At 43.2% G+C, this 25,809-nt stretch overlaps 1 protein-coding gene across 9 annotated transcripts in view; it reads right to left on the reverse strand.

Annotated features, from left to right (window-relative positions):
- Positions 1-25,809, reverse strand: part of DAB1 (DAB adaptor protein 1) — a 1,363,191-nt gene that overhangs the window by 73,273 nt on the left and 1,264,109 nt on the right. For 5 of the 9 annotated variants that reach the window (XM_027970651.3, XM_060409726.1, XM_060409705.1 and 2 more), the window contains 4 exons: positions 4,607-4,738; positions 3,858-3,977; positions 3,358-3,396; positions 1,758-1,823 (listed from right to left, as the gene is read on the reverse strand). In XM_027970651.3, coding sequence (XP_027826452.1) covers positions 1,758-1,823; positions 3,358-3,396; positions 3,858-3,977; positions 4,607-4,738 — 357 coding nt within the window. The remainder of the gene's footprint in view (positions 1-1,757; positions 1,824-3,357; positions 3,397-3,857; positions 3,978-4,606; positions 4,739-25,809) is intronic. The other 4 variants (XM_060409735.1, XM_042248642.2, XM_042248639.2 and 1 more) reach the window with 1 other exon arrangement.

The raw sequence follows: 25,809 nt of genomic DNA on the forward strand, positions 1-25,809 counted from the left end.
ATGCCCATGAGCATGTAGCGCCCAGACCTACTGATGCCTAAGGAACGATACTGTGACACCATCCTGTTACCAAATGATTAACCAGAGAGTTGTGCACAAGCTGATCACATACCCTGCAACTGCCCTCCCTCACCTGACCTTTAAAATGCTTTCCTGAGGGGAGTTTGGGTGTTTTGAGTACTAGCAGCCCCAGGCTCCCTGCTTGGTGCCCTGCAATAAACTCTGCTCTTTCCTTCACCATAATCCAGTGTCAGTAGATTTGTCTGTGGACCCAAGTTTGGTTCAGTATCAATACTGAGACACTGCAATGTTGGACTTTAAAATTTGACACTGAGGACAGATACGCAACTTTTCTGTTCAAATACAGAAATTTTGTAAGTAATGATTTTAGACAAATTCTCAAAGAGCAAGCTCGCACGTGAACCCAGATGGAACCTGTGGATAGAAATAGATCATTACCCCCTAGGGCTGGTTAAACCGAGGTGCTGGTAGAACTTACATACTTTAGTCATTTAGAATTCTGTGCATTTGATGAAAACTGAAAATATGTTTTACTTTTATTACACAAGTAATGCATGCCCAAGGCAGAATAACAGACCACACAACTGAGTAAATTAAGAAAATTAAAATTACTTATTTAAATACATTAAAATTTTTCCTGCTTCCATAATGTTTATATTTCAAATTAGGGCTAAAATTCTAATTAATGAAAAATTGGAGGTCGCACATTTGTTTGATGTGTGGCTGTGCTGTAATTACACGGATTCTTTGGTGGAAAAGCACAGGGGAAGCAGCGTGGGTTTGGTCCCAGCTCTTAACAGCTGTACAGCCTTGAGGAAGCTACTCAACCTCTCAGAACCTCAGTCTCCCCTTGAAAAAGTGGCATTAAAATACCTACTTTACAGCATATTTAGGAGAATTAACGAGTTTAAAAGTGTGCAGCAGACTTGTGGTTGCCAAGGGAGGGGGGTGGGGGTAAGGATTGGGAGTTTGGGATTAACAGATGCAAACTGTTATCTACAGAATGGATAAACAGCAAGGTCCTACTGTGTAATGCACAAGGAGCTATGTTCCACATCCTGTGATAAACCATAATAGGAAAGTATGAGCAAGAAGGCATATACATGTATAAATGAACCATCGTGTTGTATAGCAGAAATTAACACAACATTGTAAATCAATTATACTTTGGTAAAATAAATTTAAAAAAATGTGTGTTTCGGCTTCTTCACATAAGCAGACATTTTTAAGAATATTAATTTACCTTCCCTTCAGAAGGAGTAAAACCTTTAGCTCAACTTTCTTTCATTCAGTTAACATTCCCAGTGTTGTCTCCAAACAGCATTTTTGAATTTGGCCTTCATTTTCAGTGGTGCAGTTGACTTTTTAAAGAAATTCAACAGCACGTTCTTTTGAGAAATGAAGGATCCTCATATTCTGAACAACAACCCTCGAAAGGATTAATTTAGTAAAATGGAATGTTTGATTTCTGTGTCAACTGAAAATAGTTAAGATCTTTAAAAATTAAAATATTCTACCCAGTTGGCCATTAAACATGTCAATGATCAAGCATGAAAACTACTGGCAAACGGCAGGGAACTAGGAGCCAGTTCACACAGAGGTATTTTAACAAGCACAGAACGAGACCAACAGAGCGAGGTGGAGACTGGGAGTGAGAAGAGGGCCCCTGGTGGCTCAGCCCCTTCTGTGCGTTCACTGGTGGCGGTGCTAAGGAAGGAGAGGAAAGTGATTTATACCTGATAAATGCTTTCTTCCGTTTCGGGATCACGGATTGGCTCGTGTCCAGCCTCAAACACAATGTACTATGACAGCAGCAGCCAGAGAGGAAAAGTCAAGGAGAAAATGAAAGAGGGAAAAAAAAAAAGCATTTGGAATTCAGGATACAAATTGTAGCAAGCATTAAAGACACAGGCACAAGAGAAAACACCCTGAAGAGACATTCCTGACATTCTACGTGGCCTGGCACATTCCTGCCTCTTCTAAGGAAAATTGCCATGGTCCGATGGTCAGCCTTTCAGTCAGGACTGCGTAGGCGCTGCAGACCTTTCTGGAGATATAACCCCTTCCTTCAGTGGCGCTGATCTCAGCAGTGTCTCCCTGTGTGGGAACTGCTGTGTGGGGATGATGTCTCCCGGGACTCCAACTTTGCCAACTCTGGGTTACAGCGGTCTTTCCCCTTTGCTCCCTAAGGCCCACGGTCCTAAGCCAATTCTGATGTGCTCAGAAGCCGTCAACGCCTTCATCTCATACATATCACCTTACATAAAACATTCTCAGTTTTAAATACTGAAGTCAAATTTTCCATATACACGTTTCAGACTCTAAAAGACTGGGCCATTTCAAAAAGGACTATGTTCTTCACTCTCCGAGCCCATGAGCCAGGGGCTGAGCTCATACTATAGATGAATCCACACCCCTTGTATTCTAAAGCAAAGCCTGACATCAAATGCACCTTTGACTTTTATTTACATCCATGTTAGATACTTCTTCTCTTTCAAATTATTCAGATTCTATTAATTTCTTATCCGTATTATTTTCTTTTCATCATAGCAGTGGCAGCTTTCGTGTGAAACTATGCGTTCTGTGAAACTACAGAATGCATGTGGACACACATAGATAGAACCCACGTGTGTCCCAGTTAGAAATGTATGTTTCAGATTGTCTTTTATGTCCCATAAGTCAAATGTTTGGCTGCTTTCTCTCCTTGGGAATAAGCACAGAGCATATACTTGAACCCAAGAGAAGCCATCTCTACCCACACTTAGGCTGCAACCTTGAAGGAAGTGCAGAGAAAGATACGGGCAGGCACATCTGTGGGATCTCCTGTTCCCCCACTCACAAAAGCCCCTCTGGCATGAGCCAGGGAGTCAGGGGGGCAGCCTGGACAATCAGGGGCCAGAGAGACTTCTCCTCCCAGTTCTTTCCCCAGTTCACAAACCATCCTTTGGATGTATGTTCAAATGTTGCCAAAATGTCAGTCCCCATCTCTGGTTCTTAACTCACTGAAGCCACCTCATTATTCAGTCTCTCTAATGAACTCAGAATATTCAAGGGACTCTTGCAAACATTCAGCTCTGGGATCAAACTTACACAGATTGCTGAGAAGGCTGAAGCAGGGGCAAGAAGGGAGAAGCCTATTTCTAAATCCCATGCTACTGATGCTGGCCAAACTTCTGTTAGTTTTTATGGAAATTTGCTCCTGGAGGGCTTGGCAGGCCTCATCTTCAGAAATAATCTTGGTCCTTCTCCAGGCTCTGCAGCCAGTGGAGACAAAATGCCTATACCACAGGCCCAGGCCTTTCCTGACCCTCAACCCCGACTAGTTTCCAAAATTACCTGATATACAGGATCTTCAACGTCCTCTTCCAGAATTGTCTACAGCAGAGTGAGGGAAGGGAGGATGAAAAGCAGAGGATATAAAGCGAGAGATGTGAGACTGTACTCAGAAATTACAGGACAGTGAAGAAACCAGCTCTGGGTAGGAGAGGCTGGTGGGTTATTAAGGCAGAAAACTGGCAGGGGAAAAAAAAGAAAACCCTTGTAGCCGCTCCACCCCCACTGTTAACAAGAAGCAAATGCAATTGACTTTCCTTAGATCTCCTCCCCTGAAATCTTCCCCAGTTTTAAGACTTCACTTTCTCTCATATGTCTAGAATCTCAGAGAATAGGGATCATTTCTAATGGCATGCATTCGGTGCCTGTAATTTACACAGGAACCTTTCATCTTTGTTTATTTCTACTTGGCAGCAGGAGGAGAAGCCTTGACTGTCAGTTTTCATATCTGTTTATTTTAAGCCCCTGCTGTCTCTGGTACCAAGATAAATTCACAGGTATACCTGATACACAGCTTGTTCGCACTGCTTATCCTTTTGTGCCTTTTTTTCCAATTCTTCTCTTTGCTTCAATTCATAAATAAGTTGAAAGAGATCTCTCAAGTCCAGAATAACAGGTTCAGCCTGGAGTAAAAGGTGGTAAAGCACATGAATAAGGGGATGGTTACTTACTGAGCTGCAGCGATCAATTTTTGTTTTTGCTGGCTACAACCCGCAGCCCTTCCTTTTTCTATTAAACTGAAAGCATTCCATCTTTAATTAATTCTACCTTGTTATATTGGTTTAGCAAATTGCATCTAGGCTAAAGTTCATTTCTTCAACTAATTATATTTGCAAATTCATAATAATCATAAGCATAAAAGGCACTGCTTTTATTTATTAGTAATTTCGAATACAATAAAATTAGGGTAGGCCTTATGCAAAACAGCTATTTGTTTTCTCTTATTTTCTTTTTAAATGAGGCTAGCAACACAAGGAAACTTATTTGTATAGTGTGCCTCCATCCAGCTTAATCAGAAAGGAAAATAATTAGTCATTACGAAATACCCATTAGAAAAAGCAACAACAACACAACTGGATGGGCGTGAGCCTGTTTCTTTGCTCCGAGGCTGTTTATCTTTTCTAGATGGGAAGCTGAGTGTCAGCATCGCTGAGTCACATGTCACAATCGGCCCCCGAAGACTAATGGTGTGACTGTGCTATCTTAGAAAAGGTACGAGGAAAAGCATCCTCCTTGGAAGGGGGCTACTCACCGCTTGGGCTGTTTTTATGGCCACAAATCTGTGATTCCCTTCCTTCCCGCAAACGTATCCGAAGGCCCGGTGATCTGTGATATCCTTTGCGATGTAGGAAATTTCGTGAACAGCATGATGATGCTGAAGGGCCTGTGAGAGACAAAAAGAAGAGCCTATTTCAGGGGACTTTCCCTCCGAGCTGTTGATCAATAAGAGATGTGTTTCTGCTACGTGTGAACAAGCCCAGAGGGCTTTGGAAAAGCTGTTTGGTCCAGATGGAAGGAAAAAAAGAGCTGTGCCTGCCCTTGAGAAATGGAGGCTTCCTTCCCATGGTCTTGATGCTGTGACCAGAGAGATAAACAGGACTGTTCAGATGCTGAGTGAGCAGCTGTGATGGTGGCTCTTTCTTCCGCTTGCCGGGCCCAGTCAGCCTCTCTCAGTGGTAGAGGCTCCTTCCACATCTTTCCTTAGGACACAGCCCAGTCTGAGCTCTGCATTGATATTTAGTACACTCACATAACCAGGGCCTCTGCTTGTCCTGCTGAACGGGGTACACTGTACAAAGACCAGGGGCGCCCTTTGCATTCAGAGAACCACAGATGTGCACGGTTATGACAATTTTCCAACAGGTGGCAGTGATAAGACTGACCTGAGGATCAAACACCCTTCTTTGTTTTGTCCCAGGTCACCAACTGGGTTAGACCCGTACCTCTGAGGTTTTTCATGTGTTGGTCCTCTGTCTGCAAGACACCCACCTGCCTGAATTCTATTCCTCTTGAAAAGCCCATTTGAAATCACACCGCCTTGTGAAATCCCCTGAACAAGGCTTGCCCTTTCTTTCCCTGCAGAGGAGATTCCTCCCTCTTCTGTGTTTCCCAGAACTTCAGTCTAGCAATACTGGAACTCCCAAAGGATTCCTCACACACAGCTCCCTGGGCGCCTGCTTTCATGGATCTTCCTTCTCTGATACATTTTCCTAAATCCTGGCCTTCCACACCTGACTCTGTCTTCATCTTTGTCATCCTAGTACCTAGTGCTGTGCCTGACCCACAGTTGTTGAACTCAACTGGGACTGCTGATCAGTAATTCAAACATCATTTGAAACTGACCTTCCTGCCCTTGTTAACTAAACTTCAGCAACCAATATCCACCATCCTGTTAAGTGATGGTGATCTTTATGGTCATTTTTCTAGATTAAATGTACCTAAAATAATCCTCATTAAACAGTACTCTGTAAAGGTTTATATACGTATCTAGGCATTATATGATGTGTTTCAAGTCCTTACAAAGGACCTTTTCATTATACTGGGTGCTAAGAAGCTTGAATTTAAGCCACTATACGTGAACACAAGGCACTCACTGTATCTCTCTGGGTCTCTGTTTATTCCTCTATTAAAGGAGAACTCTGAACCAGACCAGTGGCTTCTAACCCAAAGTCCTGGATCTATAGGGATCATTAAAAATAATGAAAAGAGGTCCCAGACAATTTTCAACATTTCAAAAAGCTAAACATAAATTCATAATTATTCCTAATAAGATGACTTCTTTTATTGTGCACACAAATAAAAATGCTGAGAATTATATCTGGTTACTGTTGTACCCCTTAGCTCACCTTGGAGCAGATTCTCTTTGGCAATCAGTGATGGATTCAAATAATCCAAATCAGAAAGTAAATGAGTATAAATGAATTTTACTGAACAAAGCCTCCTATGTTACTGAATCTGTAAAGGGAAGGAGAAATTTAACACGAGGAGAATTTGGTTATGAAAATACTGAGAACCACTGAAGTAGATTTTCTCCCAGGTCTCCTTCCATCTTCCCAGATCCTTTAATCATCTAGATCTCACATCACACAGCCGGCCTCTCAGGACAGTGGTGCCTGCCTCTTATGATGACCATTACTTAGTTCTGGATTGCTGGCCCTGACCTTCAAAAATGTCCATTCCTGGCCTGTTGCCATCTTTTCAGGCTTTTGACCTTAGCAATCATTTCTGCAGTAGAATTTGCTGTTGCACCTTTACCTTCCAGGGGCCAGCCATTCGCTCACCTCTTTCTTACTCTTAAGATGCTCCCTGTGGGTTTCATGCCTGTCTAGGTTACCCACTGTCAACTAGACATAATGCATGGAGGGTGGTATCACTGCTTGGTCACCCTAGCCCCTTAAGTGGCCATAAGACAACTTTATAATTTTAGTTGATTTTGACACAAAGTTGGGGAAGAAGCAAGTGTTTATTAGTAAAACAACCAGGATCCATTTGTTCCTGCTTTATTAAGAGGGCATATTTATCTAGCAGAGAAAAACTGCTCAGAGAGCAGTAGCTTTTCCATGGTGTTAATGATGTAAAATTGATGAGATTTATATTCATGAAACAAGGCGGTATTGATTTAGAGGCTTTTGTGAGCTTGAATGGGATAAAGCAGAGAAAAGTGAGAGACAAAGGCATCCTCCTTCTCTTTCTTTCCTACAAGTATTTCTTTCTCTGCATAATACAGTGAATGTTATCCACGTAGCCTATTAAATCAAAGTTTGACAACAGCACTTTATTGATTGCCAAGTGGAATATTGCCCTAAAATTAAACCGCGATTAGAAGTCTTCCTGGTGGAATTAGATTCAGAGATGATTGTGCAATGGTAAAATATCACCTACTATGCAGACAGCAGATGGGGATGTTTTAATTTATCTGTGAATCCTCATTAAGTGTTTTAAAGTCAAAACATTTTTAATGCCTGATTATACCTAATATTTCCTCACAAAGTGTAGCTGTGTGTGCGCATGAAGGGCTTAAAAATATTGTAACATTATCTTTTCCCATAGTTAATTTTATGATGTGTTAAAAAGGATTGCTCTGAAATTGGCTCAATCATTTGGAAACGAAGAGTCAGATAGGGATTATGTCTCCACTTTCTCCAACCTTAACCATGCAAACATCATAAAGATCCTTGGAAATACAAACATATTAGAATCCTTCTAATCCCACATTATCACATTCATCTTGGCAACTCAGAGGACATTGCAAATACTTGCTCACTGAGCCTCCAAATTGCTCCATGTCTTCAAGCAGGTTTTATCAGCACAAATCAAAGGCAGGTGGAGCCAGAGGAAACATCATATAGTTTAACTGTGAGTTCATTCATGAAAGGACTGAAGGCCAGAAGGTGTTCTGGCCGGACCAATACTTAATCCAGGCCCCACTCTCCCTACTCATAATGGAAAAGCATTGAATAAAGGAAACAAGGTCTTTTAGAATCAAGGTCTCCTTCCCTTAGACTCTTGGCTCCATAGATCAACAACAAAACCATGATCCCTGATAAGCTAGGATGAGGAAGGGAAACTAAGGAAGGAGGTCAAACTGAGGGTGTTCTGGATCCCAGCAGATTGCTAAGGTCAGAAAGGGTCACCAGTCAAAAGGTCTGGGGTCAAGGCCAGCTATTAGGATCTCAAAGAACAAGTGGTCTTGACCACCTGGTCCGGAGGGGCACTTTCAGGGGCTTGCCACCTGCAGTATCTGCTGAGCAGCCAAGGCCAGAAAGGGGAGGTGAAGTCCTTGGTAACAGAAAAAACAAAAGACCATTTCATCCCATGAGTGTTTCTGTGGGGAGTTTCAAGGCATCATGTGTTGTTCTGGGGATGCAGAGAATACTGGGCCAGAGGGAGAGGGAGAGAGTGGAAGAAAGGCAGGTGCTGGTCGCCCTTCCTCCACCCTTCCTTCGGAAAAGAGTTTTTGTCTTGGAAAAACATAATCTAGGTATTAGTGACTCAGTCATGTCCAACTCTTTGCAACCCCATGGACTGTAGCCCGCCAGGCTCCTCTGTCCACGGGATTCTCCAGGCAAGAATACTAGAGTGGGTAGCCATTTTCTTTCTCCAGGGGATCTTCCCAACCCAGGTATCAAACAAGAGTCTCCTGCATTGCAGGCAGATTCTTTACCATCTGAGCCACCGGGGAAGCCCAATCTAGGTATTAAACCACTGCCAAAAAATCAAAGCAGATAATTTGGTTTTAAAAAGAGTCTTCCCTTACTCAGCCGTTAAAAAGAATTCATTTGAATCAGTTCTGTTGAGATGGATGAAACTGGAGCCGATTATACAGAGTGAAGTAAGCCAGAAAGAAAAACACCAATACAGTATACTAACACATATATATGGAATTTAGGAAGATGGCAATGACGACCCTGTATGCAAGACAGGGAAAGAGACACAGATGTGTATAACGGACTTTTGGACTCAGAGGGAGAGGGAGAGGGTGGGATGATTTGGGAGAATGGCATTCTAACATGTATACTATCATGTGAATTGAATCGCCAGTCTATGTCTGACGTAGGATGCAGCATGCTTGGGGCTGGTGCATGGGGATGACCCAGAAAGATGTTATGGGGAGGGAGGTGGGAGGGGGGTTCATGTTTGGGAATGCATGTAAGAATTAAAGATTTTAAAATTTAAAAAAAAAATAAATAAAAATAAATAAAAAAAATAAAAAAATAAATAAAAAAGTACTGAAATGCGCAAAAAAAAAAAAGAGTCTTCCCAATTTTTCTGCTACCGCTTCATTTACTCCTATTCTGAACCCTCTCATTGTGGATGAAATTGTTGCTACAGAATTCCAAGGCCAATTCAGAGATCAGCCTTGCCAACCTAGTCTGACTTTCCTCCTAGGAATAAAAATAATCTGAAGGGGTCATCATCCCCTTTGGGCTCTGGACTTTCCCATCTCTGTGCCATTATGTATGTTTTTTTCTCTGCTGACTGCCTCTTCTTACCCTAACCATGTTTCATCAACTCTACCTAACTATATTATACCTATGCTTCAAGGCCTAGCTCCAACATCATGCTCATCTAGGGACCTTCCTCAACTCCCCTATTCCCTGTAATAATAATTCCCAACTTTAGAATTCATTGGGTTGTACTTTTTTTCTTCTATCTGGGATGCTCCAACCTTCTTAGTTTTGTTACACATTTGTCCATGCATATAGTTATTCACACTGTATAACTGTATTATTGAGTGCCTAATACATTCTAGGTCTCATTCTAAGTGCTACATCTGCCCAAGTGATTAAAACATGGTCCCTTCCTCAAGACCCTTGCAGTCTCAAAGAACAGGCAGGCGAAGAAACTAACAATCACAATATAATAAGACAAACTTGATATTAAAGGTGTTGTAAAGGAGCAGAGGGCTTCCCTGGTGGCTCAGAGGTTAAAGCATTTGCCTGCAAGGCGGGAGACCTGGGTTCTATCCCTGGGTCAGGAAGATCCCCTGGAGAAGGAAAGGAGCAGAGGAGAAATGGGCAGGAGCATCAGGGAAGACTTGACAAAGGAGCTGACCTTGGACTCAGTCTCCAAGGATAAAGGGGGAATCCTCAGAAAACCAGAAAAAGGGCATTCTAGGCAGAAAGAATGAAGCAGGCAGATGCCTCTAGGTCCTGAAAACAAAACATCTGGAGAACATCTGTGCACATGTTTTCTCTCTACTTTGGGATGTTAACTCTTCAAAAAAAAAAAAAAAAAAAGATAATGTCAGGTTCTCCTCAGCCTTATCCTAGGTCCTAATACTGTTTCTTTTGAACAAGTGCTAACTATGGTTTCCCTGGTGGCTCAGATGGTAAAGTGTCTGCCTACAACGTGAGAGACCCGGGTTCAATCCCTGGGTTAGGAAGATCTCCTGGAGAAGGAAATGGCAACCCACTCCAGTATTCTTGTCTGGAAAATCCCATGGATGGTGGAAGCTGGCAGGCTACAGTCCATGGGGTCGCAAAGAGTCGGACACGACTGAGCAACTTCACAAGTAAGGTTTCGTGAATTAAAGAAGGAACAAAGGGACTTCCCTGGTAGCTCAGTGGATAAGAATCTGCTTGCCAATGCATGGGAAATGGGTTCGATTCCTGATCTGGGAAGATTCCACATGCCTGTGCCCCGGAACTACTGAGTCAGCACTTTAGGGCCTGTGAGCTGCATCTACGGAAGCTCGTGTGCCTCGAGCCTGCATTGTGTAACACGAGAAGCCACTGCAATGAAAAGCCTGCACACTGCAACAGAGTGGTCCCCGCTGGCTGCAATTAGAGAAAGCCTGTGCAAAAAAGCAATGATGGCCCAGCACAGCCCAAAATAAATAAAGAAATCATTTTTAAAAAGAGAGAGAGAGAAAGGGGGAACCAAGCTATCCAAAGACATACAGTGCACAAGGTAGTCACTCAATAAATGCTCAGTGACTGACTACATCAGGTTAATTCACGATATTTCACATAGGATTTATTCTGTAAACAGAGGGTTCCTTCTCTGATTACCATTTTTTTTCTTAGCATTTCCATGAGCCATTTACCAATGTTTAAATGAAGTATCAAATTGTTTGCAGGGTTATTGTCTGACAGAATAAATTACGGAGAAGACTTAATTTGTAGTATGGTTCAATACAGCCAATTAAATACAGTATGGATTAGAAAGTCATCTGCTCAGACTTTACCATTAGCTTTTTTTTAAAGAATAAATTCTAGCCTATTTAGCCTTCATATTATTATTGTGTGGGGGTATATGTGTGTATGAGAGGGTGTGGTTTCCTGAGGCTATACTATTCACAGGAAAAATACCCACCAGGATTCAACTGAGTTAACAAAAAAGCAAAACAAAAAAACAGATATGCAGATAGATACAGAATAAAAATAGATACATGAAAAATACACTACTTCACACTACAGGCAATTACAGTAGTTAAAATCTCACTAGACAAAGAAAGGCCCAGGCTCATTATAAAGGCCTTTCTCTTTTTCAACATATTTTTGGATGCATTTGCTACATGGCAGTGCCAGCAAGGCTGGGAGGCAACCTCTGTACCAGCCCCCAGGCACCCCATCATCTGAGGCTCAATGGAGCAGGTCAGAGTAAATTTTTCTCTAAGTTCCCATCCTGAAATCTTCTAGAATGTTTTGCTCAAGGACAAGACCAGATTTCCAAAGATCCCAGACTCTAGCTAAAGAGGTAGCATGCTAACAGAGGAAAGAATGTTAACACTGGAGCCAGAGAGAACATAATTCAAATCCAAGCTGTATCATTGACTGCATAGCTTTGGGAATGTCTAACTTTCTGAGCCTTCTCTTTTTTATATTATACAAAGAATGATACAGAACCCAATAAGTTGTTGAAAATATTAAACTGATTCATATAAAATATACCAGATACAAGTGAGATGCCACTTTTCTCCACCAGAATGAAAAAAAAACAAAAACAAAAACAAAAACGTAATACTCAGTGTTAACAAAAGTGTGGGGAAACATACTTTCTTGGGCTACTGGATTTCATTAATATATGTGTTGATACAATGGGACAAAGAGTGCCTCCCTCATGGTCCTGTTAGAAAGACTGATGAGTTAGTCTGGTATATGTAAAGGGCTTGGAGCAGTGCAAGGCACGTACTGCAAGGGCTTTGTAAATGTTGGCCATTCTGGTTATTTTTGTTACTTGTGGCAGTGTGATTTGGTGCAACTTTTCTGAAGGGCAGACTGGCTATCTCAAAGCATTAAAGATATGCATAAATTTTGACCTTATGATTCTTCTTGCAGGCATCTGAGCATCTATAAATAATGTAAGATGTGGTAAAAGACTTAGATATGAGACACTCCCTGCAGTGTTTAGAACAGTGGAAAGTTAGAAATGTCTGAAGTGTTGAGCATTAACTGGCTCGCTGAAGTGACTGCATTTTGGTATAAGATGAAACAGTATGCAGCTAGCCAAAAACCCTCTTGGGAATGTATGTACTTTTCGCTGTGGAAATACATTTAAAACATCCTAATGAATGAAAAATAGCATATCACCAAACAGTACGCTCAATATAATCCTGTTTCTGGAAAAAAGTATGATTCGCCATATATGTATGTGTATAAAAAGTCTGGAAGTACATTCAACAAAATCTTAATAGGAATTTTTCCTTTGAACGGTGAATTTACTAGTGATTTTAAAAACTGGACGTTTGTTCACTTATACTAATTGTTTTGCAAAAAAGTATTCTAATTTATATAAGTTACATAAAAATACTAAGCTTCCTGGACTTTACCACGTGGTACCATTCTTTAGTTTGCCATGATGTATATATGGATATAAGGCCTCCCTGGTGGCTCAGTGGTAAGGAATCCACCTGCAACGCAGGAGGTTCGGGTTTGATCTTTGGGTTGGGAAGAACCCGTGGAGTAGGTAATGGCAACCCACTCCAGTTTTCCTGACTAGGAAATCCCATGGACAGAGGAGCCTGGTGGGCTACAGTCCATGCGGTTGCAACAAGAGTCAAACAAGACTGAGCAACTAAACAACAACAATATAAAGACATCTATATTTCCACTCCAGAGTGGTAGCAACTGTATTTTTCTCATTCTTCATCCCCAAATCAGGTAAACGACCTGATAGTAAGGATTTAGTACTTACATATTTTTATCATAGAAAAAGATACACAACTTTAATTTACATTTTAACCATTATTAAGTGCACGGTTCTCTGACATTAAGTACATTCACACTGCTCTGCAACCATCACCACTATCCATTTCCCAAAGTGACCATCCGTATCATGAAGCACTAACTTCTCCCTCTCCTTCTTACAGCCAACCTGGAAACCATGTTCTACTTTCTGTCGCTATGACTTTGTCAGTACCTATTTTTAAATGAATAATGTGAATGAATGAAACTGTCAGCAACATCCTGAGTCCAAGTCTGTCCCTGAACCCCACGCCCCACCCCCCACAACCCTACTGGCTCTACTTCTGTTTCTCTAACACTTTATTTTCTCAGCTGTTAAAATAAGGAGGTCGAATTCAATAAATACTCATGTCCTTTTCTGCTCTTGACACTTCTTCTGAAACTTTATAACAAGACAACAGTTATAAAAGACAGCTTCTTCTCAGTAACTCTCTGAACATATGTTATGAAAACAGAGCTCTGCAACCATGTGAGTAAAGTTCTTGCCTAAAAATAGGGAGATGAACTAGTTAACTAGCTGAAAGCATTCCCAACCTATGATTTTGGCTTAAATTTGTCTAACAGGCAAAGTGGAGCCAGGTGTGCTGAATCAATTAGCAATCACCACAGTGACAAGGAAGCAGATTTCTGCTCAGGAGAAATAAAAACCACCTTCCACAGGAAACCAGCTTCTGTATGAAGTACTAGTTTCCTATCACTGGGGTTCAATCAAAATCCAACATCACATGACCTAGGATGTGCTATCACATAGCCACAGTTGGTGGAAAGGTGGACTAGCTATCCTCTCACGTTCAGTTCACATTCATGCCTAAAAGCCCATTGGTACTAGGATACACTGGGCCCTGGAAATATGGAGATGAAGAAGATGCAGTCTGTGCTCTCAAAAGCTGGCAGTAAGTGTGCATGCGTAAGTCAGGGTGCTCCTCTTTTGCTTCACTCTCAGAGTACTCTGCATATCGTGTTGTCCTTCCCCATTTCAAAAAAAAGCATGTCGTGTGATGAAAGGATTTGGATCTCATCTATGTGGCCGTGGGAAAGTCACCTTACCTCACTGAGCCTCAGTTGCTTCATCTGTATAATGGGAATGATCCCTTCCTCAAAGGAATATGGAGAAGATCACTTAATGTGTCTAGTAGGGTGTCTGGTAGACAGTAAGGTTTTCATACTTCGGATCTTTCCCCAGACAACTGAGTTTAAGATCGAATGGCTATGTGACACAGTGTTCAGTCACCAAGCATGGTTCCCACAGGTTAGGCCTTCCTTAAGAGCTCCCCGCATAATAGTCTTGGAGTAACCAGAGGATGGTGAAACAATCTGCTGGGAAATCAGGTCATCAGGAAGGAGAGAAGAGCTGAGAGAGAGAGAGCATCACACTGTATGATGCCATCTAACAGGCTGGATCCTACTATCCTGGGAAATTTAACCCCGCAGTTTCCAGTTACATAATCAGTGAGTTCCTTTCATTCTTAAGACTGAGGTGAGTTTCATATTACTCGCAATGAAAAGATTTCTGAATCAGTGATCATCATTATCCCTATCTTAGACCAAAGGAAGCAGGCTTAGCAAGAAGTGACTCGCCCAGGGAATATCAGGCTAACAGGAAATTTTAGCAAATTTCATTGTCACTCAAATCTATGCCTGGTTTATTGCTAGCAGTAATTCATGTTGGAATTCCAATTTTGAAAGTGCTTTGGTTATAATTTAGGATAAATATATATACAAATACATTGTTGTTAGAAAGCAAGCTTCCCAGTGAAAGAAAAATTAGATCTATATATAGACTTTAAGAAATAAGCCAATAATTGTCATTTGAACTGGAAATATCAATATGAGCTCATCATTTAAAATCTATATTCTTAGCACTGTCTGCAGAAAGGGACTAGAAACATGAGACCCCAGGAGCAATGAGCACACCTAAGGCAGCTGCTTATTAGTTAGATATCCGTTTATCTATTGATCTCTTAACCTATCTAAAGAGAAGGAGAATCAGGTAAAGCAAATATGGCAAAAGGTGAAATTTTCTGTGTGTTTGAAAATCTCAACGTGCTCCTTTCTCTATGTCCCATTCCCTTTTCCTCTCTCTGAGAACAGGAGAAATCAAGGCACTGAACACTTCAATGACTTAATTGAAAGTAGGCTGCAGACAAAAGGCCTTTATCAAGTCCACCTCAGGCAGCCATTGGTCCAAAACACAAGGGGTCGTTTAGTGCATTCAGAAGAGCTCAGTACAGAGCTGCCAGTTTCCTTTGTTCCTTTGTGCTTTCCCAAGGCCAGCATAAATAAACATCAGCCAGTTGTGGTTCTATTTGCAACAATATTTGTAAAAGTACAGGATGAATAAATATGAGAACAATTTATACTTTCAAAACTCTGGATGGGAAAATATCCCGAACTTGGAAGATTCTCCAAATATTCATACAGATTCAGATTTAACGTTCATTATATATTTTAAATATATAATGGCACAGACCCTCCCTCACAGCAGTCATCCAGAGAGTGACTACCATGTGTTGGGCATCATGCCAGGCACTCTACGTATGTAATCCTCATTTATTTCACTCAACCAACAGCTTTACATGTTACTTCCCCTCCTTTTACTGATGAGGTAAGTGAGACACAGAGAGGCTGAGGAACTCACTTCAGGTCACACTGCTGATAAGGTAGACCCTGGATTGATGCCAGATATGGCTGGTAGCCTCTGTGCACTTGACTACAGTATCCAATGTATTTTAACTGCCTCTACTCTCATTCTCCTAAAATTCGTGTTTTTATTTCTGTCTCTTTCTGCATGAAGGATCCTAATAACCATTGTAGGTGTTTAGTAATGTAACCAATGATTTCAACATTTCAGCTTATGGTGTAAAATTATTGTAGCAAGTAGGCAAATGAGTGTGAATGAACAGAAATGAAACAGCATGTTTTGCCACAAGTCACTGCAGAAACGAGGTCATTATATTTAACGGAAAATTACTTTTTGAGTTGTAACCAGCCTGAAATTAACCTCTGCCTTGGTCACAAAGAAGTCCTGAACGCCAGACAGAAACTTACGAGAAAGTGATGTGACTCAAATGCAGCCAGTGGAAAGAACGCTGGATTAGGAGTGAGAAGGCTGGTGTTTTCATTTATATTCACAGACTGAGGTGAATAGCAGGTGGTGGTGGTGGTGGTGAATATGGCTTCTAAGATCCATTTTAGTTAGATACTTGCATGTTGAAGAAACACATGACTTTGGATAGACACACGCCGGCACTTGAAATTCAAATCTGTTCTGTACTACTTATGCCACCTTGGGCAAATTACTTAGCTTCTCTAAACTCTAGTACCTTCACCTGTAAGTCCATTTGTTTGGGGGGAAACTAAGCAAGATCCTGGTACCCTGCCTGGCACACTTAATAAATGGTAGTTCAAAGATTTTATTCTGTAAATTGTCTGTCATCATCACATGTTCAATGTAGCCTATCCGAACTCTTTAAGTTGAAGTCCTAAACTTCAGGACTTTATGACCTTATCTGGAAATACAGTAGATTCTTAAACAACAGGGGGATTCGGGACACTATGCCCCACCCTTCCCCACCCTGTGTGGTAGAAAGTCCACGTATAACTTCACAGTCAGCCCGCTGTATACGCAGCTCTGCATCCAACCATACACTGTGTGTACTGGAATATGTATCTGTTGTATATGCGTATGCATCTGCATATAAGTGGACCTGTGTAGTTCAAACCCATGTTATTAAAGGGTTAACTAAACAGTGACATGTTGGTGGTTTAGTTACTAAATCATGTCTGACTCTTTGCAACCCTATGGACTGCAGCCCACCAGCCTCCTCTGTTCATGGGATTTCCCAAGCAAGAATTCTGGAGTGGGTTGTCACTTCCTTCTCCAGGGGATCTTCCCAACCCAGGACTGAACTCTCATCTCTTGCGTCTCCTGCTTGGCAGGTAGATTCTTTACCACTGTGCCATGTGCCAGAATAGGGTATGCCTCTAAACCAATATGACTAAGGCCCTTATAACAATAAAAACAACAAAAAAAGAAATGTAGACACGGACACATGGACGATTGCCTTTCAAACATGAAGGCACAGATCCATATGTGCCCAAAAGCACAGGAATACCCAGGACTGCCAACAAACCACCAGAAACCAGGAGACTGGCACAGACCCTCCCTCACAGTGGTCAGAAGGACTCAGCCTTGCCTAAACTTGATCTTGGACTTTTAGCCTCTACAACTCTGAGACAGCAAACTTCTGCTTAAACCCCTGGATTGTCATACTTTGTTATGGCAGCTCCAGGAAAGAAACACAACAATCGCCTTAATTTTATCTCCAGATCCCTTTGTTCGATGAGTTTACCAAAAGAATACCACAGTGAAACAATAAAATCTTTGGTTTCTAGCCCCATCTCTGCTCCCCCAATGAGATTCAGTTTTCCCATCTGTAAAATGAGGGGCAAGATGGGCCCCTACCAGCTTTGCTCCGCTTGTCAATGCAGGGCAGCAAAGCCTTTAGTCTTCCTATTTCCGCCAGACCTGGCGACTTGACTCAGACGCTGAGTGTGGTGCAAGGCCATGCAATTTATAATGGTGTCTATCCAATTAGTTCCCATTTAGTGCTGTGCAGCGCTTCCCTGAATAAACACCACCAAACCACTGAGGTGGTGGGCTGAGCTGAGAACCAGGATCAATTGTTGCTTTTACACTAATTGGCCCCATGATTTGTTAGGCTGCTGCCTTGGAAAATGAACTGTCAGGAAAAGAAATTAGCACAAAATTGCCCCTTTCGTTGAAAAGCACCAAACACCATCCCGCAACTGTGTCCTCCAACTCATCTCAGGGTCTCAGGGGCAAAACTGACATGAAGTAATACCTTCCAACCCTTGGCCCTATTATTTTCTGATTAGAGATGAGAAAACTGAGGCTCACAGGGGCCCAGGGGTCCCCAACCTCCGGGATCTAACACCTGATGATCTGGGTGGAGCTGACGTAATAATGTAAGAAATAAAATGCACAATAAATGTAATGTGCTTGAATCATACCAAAACCATCCCCCCACCCCTGGTCCATGGAAAAATTGTCTTAACACGAAACTGGACCCTGGTGCCAAAAAGGCTGGGGACCGCTCACTGGTAAGCCAGTTGTACAGTCAATGTTCAGTCAATGGCGAAATTCAGAGCTGGTGCTGAAGGTAGGTGGGATGGCAGCAAACTCCACGCCCATTCTATCACATCAGAGTGCCTCCTGCAGGGCAGCAATCCGAAGGTTCTACCTAGCTCTCTACTCTCCTCACATCTCCTCCTTCCGGCCTCTGTCTCTACCAGACTCAGAGAGAGCAGCAGGCTCTCAGGAGGGCGGCTATCAGGAGGCTTGGCTTGGCCACTCTGCACTTCCTGCACCAAATCCCACGGCCTGCTGGGCCAGCTTTGACTTATTTCTGCAACTCAGCTCCAGTAATGGAGCATTGCCCTTAACTCTGCGGCAGGCACTGTGCTGGGAATATAGGGCAGAATCCTGGCCCTGGGGGAATCTCCTATCTCTGGGAAGATGGGGCGCTCGGTGCCTTTGTTTAATGGTTCCAAAGAAACCCACTCTCTTTCTTCCTAATACCTAGCACAGTCTGTAGTTATCCCTTCATGGGCATGATCACCTGGTTACCACCTGTATCTTCCATTGGTCTGTGAAGACTAGGGAAGCAGTCCTCGCGTCAGGCTCTGGTCATCTCTGCATCCCCAACACAGTGACTGACACTTAGTGGGTGCCCAGTCACAGTTTTTTGAGTGAATAAGAGAATACTGTGTTCATGCAATAATAAAGGTGTGAACAAGGTGGGAACGGAGGCCAGAATGGACTAGATTAGTAGGAGTTGACTAGGTAAAAAATGAGTGCTCCTGGGGGTGGTAGGGATTAAGATGTTCCATCCAGACTCCTAATGTATCCCTCCCCCCGACAGCCTTCCCCTTTCACAATCATAAATTTGTTTCTGAAGTCTGTGAGTCTGTTTCTGTTTTATAAATAAGTTCATTTGTATCAGTTTTTTAGATTCCACATATAAATCTAAATGCTACCTGTCATTGGAGTTAGGGGTTGACAGATACACATTGGTATATATAAAGTACATTACTATATATAAAGTCGATAATCAACAAGGACCTACTGTATAGCACAGGGAACTCTACTCAATACTCTAATAATCTATATGGGAAAATAATCTGAAGGAAGAATGGATATGTGTATGTGTATATACATATATATATACACACACACACACAAATATGTATATATACACATACACATATATAACTGAATCATTTTGTCGTACACCTGAAACTAACACAGCATTGTAAACCAGCTATACTCCAATATAAAATAAAAAGTTAAAAAAACAAAAGAACAATGTTCCATTCAAAGGGATACCAAAGAGACCTGATGGCATCAAACATCATATTATAGATAGGGAACTACAATCAGTTTGGGATGGTTAATCCATAAGGCTAGCAGAGAGTGGAGTGTGCTAAGAGAGACTTGAGAGCAGGGAATGCAGGCTTTTGAAGGCCAGGTTAGAAAACTTATAAAAAGTGAAAATAAAGTTGCTCAGTCACGTCTGACTCTTTGCGAACCCGTCAACTGTAGCCTACCCAGCTCCTCCGTCCATGGGATTCTCCAGGCAAGAGTACTGGAGTGGGTTGCCATTTCCTTCTCTAGGGGATCTTCCCGAACCAGGGATCCAACCCGGGTCTCCTGCATGGCAGGCAGATGCTTTACTCTCTGAGCAACCAGAAATGTGAAGTCGCTCAGTTGGATCCGAATCTTTGCGACCCCATGGACTGTAGCCTATCAGGCTCCTCCGTCCATGGGATTTTCCAGGCAAGAGTGCTGGAGTACATTGCCATTTTCTTTTCCAGGGGATCTTCCCGACCCAGAAATCGAACCCGGGTCTCCCGCATTGCAGGCAACTGTCTGAGCCATCAGGGAAGCCCTTTAAAACACTTGGGTGGTTGAAATTGTCAGTGGCTTTCTATTTGACTATTCTGCTCCTGCTGTTTAGTTGCAAAGTCATGTCCAACTCTTTGCAACCCCATGGACTGTAGCCTGCCAGGGTTACAGTCCCTGCAGGTTGCCAAGGTTAGAATCCCCTGCCTCCATCCATGGGATTTCCCAGGCAAGAATATTGGGGTGAGTTGCCATTTCACTGGGCTGTTTTGTGGAGAGGAGGCCCTGAGGGCACTGGTCAGACTGCAGACTGGGCTTCTAAAAGCCGGATGCTCTCTGGTCTGGTGACAACATGGCAAAACTGTTTGCAAGCTGAAGATAGGTCCCACCTTCATCCACCTCTAACCCCTGCTCCCTGCCCACCGTCCAAGATCCACAGATGAACAGGAGTTCTGTCTTATAAAAACGTGAATGGCGATGCTGGTGGTGGCAGTGATAAGGGCTGGGTGCCGCTTTGTTTCACTGCCTGCCCTGGTAGTTTCTGAAGATAACTGGAAATGCTCCCAATCTCACAGCATGAGGCTCTGCATGCCAGGGTCAGATGGGTCTGGAACATTCCTTGGCTCCACTATTTTCTTGGTAATAGGCCTCCACATGCCCCTTTGGTAGATGCTGGCTCAGAAGGCCACCAGAAGGACTGCACGTGTCTGCTGCCAGGTGCTGGGGACCTTAGGTGATGGGGGATCTGGGAGGGCCAGGACGCACAGCAGGCAAAGAGATGAACAACCCAGGTTCTTACATCAGGCCTCAGCTGAAGGCGTGCTATGAGGTGACTTATATGGTGGCACAGGGCATGAAAGGCACGTGGCTGGAGGCAGTCTTTGCCCTCCCAAGCACATAGTCTGAAAGACACAGCTGGGGCTAGACAATCACAGTCAGGTGTGGTGCCTACTCAGAGATGCCAAGAACTGCCAATAGGGGCAGTTAACCCTGCCGGGCAGGCTGCTTGGAAGAGGAGGCATTTGGGCTGACTCGCAAAAAGATAAGGAGCTAGCAAGGCAAGAAAGGGGAGCAGCACATGCAAAAACCAAAGGAGAATAGTTGACTTGAAGTAATTTTGAGGGGTTCTGGGACTGAGTGGTCAAGGGGTATAGATATGAGGTTATCTGCCTTACCATTCTGTGTATTCTTTACAGAACTACCTTCTAGTGTGATCTGAAGGAGAGAGAGGCTGGCAGGGCCCCACTGCAGAGGCCTATCATGTGGCTCTGAGGATTTTACCAAGATCCTGGGGATGAACCACTGAGGAAGGTGCTAGGACTTCTGACAGGTTTCTGTTACCAAGCACTGAAGAACTGATGCTTTCGAATTATGGTGCTGGAGAAGATTCTTGAGAGGCCCTTGGACAGAAAGGAGATCAAACCAGTCAGCCCTAAAGCAAATCAACCCTGAATATTCAGTGAAAGGGCTGATGTTGAAGCTGAGCTCCAGTACTTTGGCCACTTGATGTGAAGAGATGACTCATTAGAAAAGACCCTGATGCTAGCAAAGATTGAAGACAGGAGGAGAAGCGGGTGACAGAGGATGAGATGGCTGGATGGCATCACCAACTCAATGGACGTGAGTTTGAGCAAACTCCAGGAGATGGTGAAGGACAGGGAAGCCTGGTGTGCTACAGTCCATGGAGTTACAAAGAGTTGGACATGACTGAGCAACTGAACAAATCTGTACCCTAAACCTCTTGTCTGCTGTCTTCATGCTCAAAACACTTGCCCTTTTGTCACCTGATGACCTGTTATCTGTGCACCTTTCTGTAACATGCCTGGCTGTCCATTCCGGAATCTTCATGAGAATAAGAACAGTAGTGGCTCATCCAGAGCCAAGCTGGACCAAGGATCACGGGGACCAGCAATGGAAAGCAAGAAGAACTAGAGATAAAGACTCTGCTTGTCCAACTCTAGCCAGACTTCTCTGCTGGACTCCTCCTCTTGTCTAGCCCTCTGCAGGATGAGACCTCCACCTTGGCCTCTGAAGACTAGAATAAAACACTAACATCATTTCTGACAGCTCAAGGCCACATTCTTAATGGCTCTGGCACCCATCAAAGTCCCTGCCTAAGAAAATTCAAAGCTTCCAAAAGAATTTATTGATTGTTCCAGCCACACTTGGAGACAGGGTTGTGTCCACCCTCTGTGAAAGGCTAGCGCCTAAGCTTGGATAAGGGCCAGTTATCAAACCCAGATGCGTTTCCATGTTGACTAAACCCCCATTTCCTGCTTTCTGTCATGTTTTGCTCCCTGACACTACCTGGTCCCCACTCACCAACTCCCCCCAGCCCCCATCCTGCCATTCTCACCTCAAACCCCAGTTACCTCTGCCCAAATTGGAAAGTTCAGTTCTTTTCCCTACTGGGAGGAGTTCCTAAATAAAATCTGTTTTACTATGGTCACATCCAGCTGTGTTTATCTTTGACACCATACAAGTGATGACAATCTCCAACCACAGTGCAAAGCCCAGGCCCTGGGCTAAATGGGTTGTCTCATTTATTATGGCCCTGGAGTGGAAGGCAATCTGCACAGAGAAAAGGGAGGGGATCACTCAGTGGTTAAGGTTAAGAGCCCAGGCTCTGGAGCCAGAGGTCAAGGCCTGGCCTCTCTTTTCATGGGCTCTGACCCCTGGGTTAGGCACAAACCTTTTCTGTGACTCAGCTTTCTCACCTGGATCCTGGGTATAACTGTCTCCATCTCTCAGAGTTGTTATGAGAACTATATGAATCACACACACAGACAGCATGTTGAGCCCAGAACACAGTAAGGGCTTAATAAATGTGCCATTGTTATTTCAAAGTCATTCAAAACATATCCTGTGAGGGAATATCTTCTCTGTTTATGCAAAATACGTGCCCTCACCTAGCACAAACTCTTACGCATAGTCAATGCTTAATAAGTGTTTGTTGAGTCGATGACTCAGCATTGAAATGCTCATCCTTGCTCTGTCATGATTTTTCAGTCTGGTCCCAGAACTGTGCGGCCACTCCCAGCTTGTGTCTGCACAGGAGCACGTGTGGGACCCTTGAGTGCATCTACACACCGCATCTAATTGCACATCTTATAATACGAGGCAGATATGGATGGGAACGCACATCTGTGCTTCCCAGCCGACTCCCAGAGCTAGTCCAGGAGTGGATGCGGCCAGAAGAAACTCTTGCATCTCTGGTCTCCACTGAGCAGAAGGTTGGCTTGAGGCTGCTACAGTTCATTCTTCCTTTGCGTATGAGAATGGAACGAGGGGACAAAGTGATAGGAGTTGTCAAGTTTTGAAATGAATAATAAGATGTTTTTCGAGTGAGGCGTATAAAAGAGATGAGCTAAAAATACAGCTTCAAGAGCATCTGGGAAGGAGAAGGATTAGCGAGGTGCCTTAATTGCTGCAGAACAAAGACCCCTGCTGAAGAGAGTTTCCCCCACCAGTTGCACCTGCAGCAGTTAAGCAAAAGGGTGAAATACTCAGTGTTTATTCTGGACGCTGTCTCCCCACTTTAGGAAATTAATTCCAACAAAGTAGGGACCTAGAAATTTCACATCATGTCAATGCAAGGGGGAAAAGGGGCTCAGTGAGTGGGAAAAAAGGGGACATTTTGGAGCACCTCCTACTAGCCTGATGCTCTTCTTACAGGATCAAACTTAATTCTCATAAGCCAATAAGAAAGGTTTTATTCTCACTTATTTGACAGAAAAGGATACTGGGGCTCAGAGAGGTGAAGCTGTGGGTTTAGGCTCAAAGAGCTAGAAGGTAGAAGTCCTGGGATTGGACATCCAGCCCACCACACCCACTGCAACTGCCTAATCCCCAAGTCCAAGGCCTGGATAATATGCTGTTTCTTATACATTTCCTTTGTTAACTGTCCTCTACTTGAAGTATGTCTTCTAAAATACTGATAAATTATCTCTCCATCCATCTACATACTCTCCCTCCTCACCTCCATTCTGCCCTGTTTTGGAAAAAAAAAAAAAAATCATTGTTTTTGCAGGCGCAAGGCATGCATATAAGGCAAGTACCTCATCTTATCATTCAAGGCTTTTTGACATCTAACAACTAACATCCACTTCATACCTAGAGATGCTAAGAGTTTTACAGCTTTTAAAGCTCTATCTAATGTGTTATCTCATTCACTATCTTGTTTTGTTCCCCTCATGATAAGATAAGGAACCTACATAGCCCAGAGCAGCTAAGTATTCTGCCCAAAGTCATATGTAGCAGCAGATGGAAAATCAGCACCCATAAAGACCTTCTGAGGCTGACATCCAAGCTCCTTCTGTGTCATTTTGATAGAAACAATACATGCAGGGGTTAAGAATATGGGCACTGGGAATAAGGCTGCTGGGTTCAAGTCTTGGCTCTGCCACTCACTAGCTGTGGGGCCTTGGGTAAACATGTATGCTCTCTGTGTCTGAGTTTGCTGGTCTGTAAAATGAGCCTCAGGTTAGAAAGTTCCTACACCACGAGGAGCTGTGATGATCCTTGTTGTTCAGTCGCCGAGTTGTGTCCGACTCTTTGTGACCCCATTGACTGTAGCACGCCAGGCCTCCCTGTCCCTCACTATCTCCCAGAGTTTGCCCACATTCAGGTCCATTGAAACAGTGATGATTAAGTAGATTATAATGTTCAATACACTTAAAATAGTGTCTTACATCTAGTAAACATCATTCAAGTATTAGGTTTTTTTTTTTCAGTTCTTATTTCTTTTTGAATATGTACCTTTCTCCTACTGTGGGAAGTCCTCTCCCCCACCCCTCCCCATTTGAGAGCACCCTGTAACTGGCCCAACACTCCCCAGTAAGAAACTGGTAGAGTTAGGATTTGAACTGAGGCTTGTCTGACACTTTAAGGTGTATCCTGAAGACTCACTTGCATGCCTCTCCTTCTGGAACATGCAGTTAGATATAGAAAAAGACTGAAGCTGAGTCTCTATACTGGGCCAGAAAAAGGAAGTGTGCCTCCTGGGAGATCCACAGCATCGTAAGAACACATTCTCAGGGTGACATGAGTCATCTCCACTCTATATATGTCTTCGTTCATTCAACAGAATTATTCATTGAGTAATTGCTATGTTTTGAGCACTGAACTGGAACCTAGGGACATGATAATGAAACAGACATGGCCCCCTGTCCCCCACCCTAACCCCCAAGTTCAAGGTCTAGTGGGAAGCCATACAGGAGAAATAGCAATGTGATATGCTAGGTGCCCTGGGAGAGGAAGTACAGGGTAATTGATGAGGAATCCATGGGAGATGCCTTTAACCAGTATAGAGATGGGGTAAGCCCTAAGTGCTTGCATTCTGAGACTAAACACAAGCATTTAGAAATCATACAATTTCTTTTCCTAACTTAAAATATATGTATATATATATATTCTTCTGAGGCCTCCCTTTCCTATACACAAAATGAAGTAGTCTGTTTCTGGTTGAGGCAAGGAGTGACAAATGACTGAGAGGGGGGTGGAGGGGGCTTCACTCACATCATTCCCACAAGGAGAAGAAAAACAGGTAAAAGACTGATGAGACAATGCAACAGCCAGACAGTGCTGGGTGCTCACAGCTACTCTGCCGATGCATGGCTGAGTCCGGACTGCTCTTTCTCTGGCTGACTCCGGAGCTGATGAGCAGCATGGATGACAGGAGTGACACAGGTTCAGGGAGCGGTAGGCGGCTCCCCATCACCTCCTTCTTGGCCTCGTGGAGGCATGACAAAAATTCGGGAGTTTGAGCACCTTGTACTGCTGAAGAGCTGTTGTCCTTTGCTGGCTTGGAGGCTTCTTAGCACAGAAACAACATATAGCTAA

This window comes from Ovis aries, chromosome 1, assembly GCF_016772045.2.
Source record: "Ovis aries strain OAR_USU_Benz2616 breed Rambouillet chromosome 1, ARS-UI_Ramb_v3.0, whole genome shotgun sequence".
Classification (NCBI taxonomy): domain Eukaryota; kingdom Metazoa; phylum Chordata; class Mammalia; order Artiodactyla; family Bovidae; genus Ovis; species Ovis aries.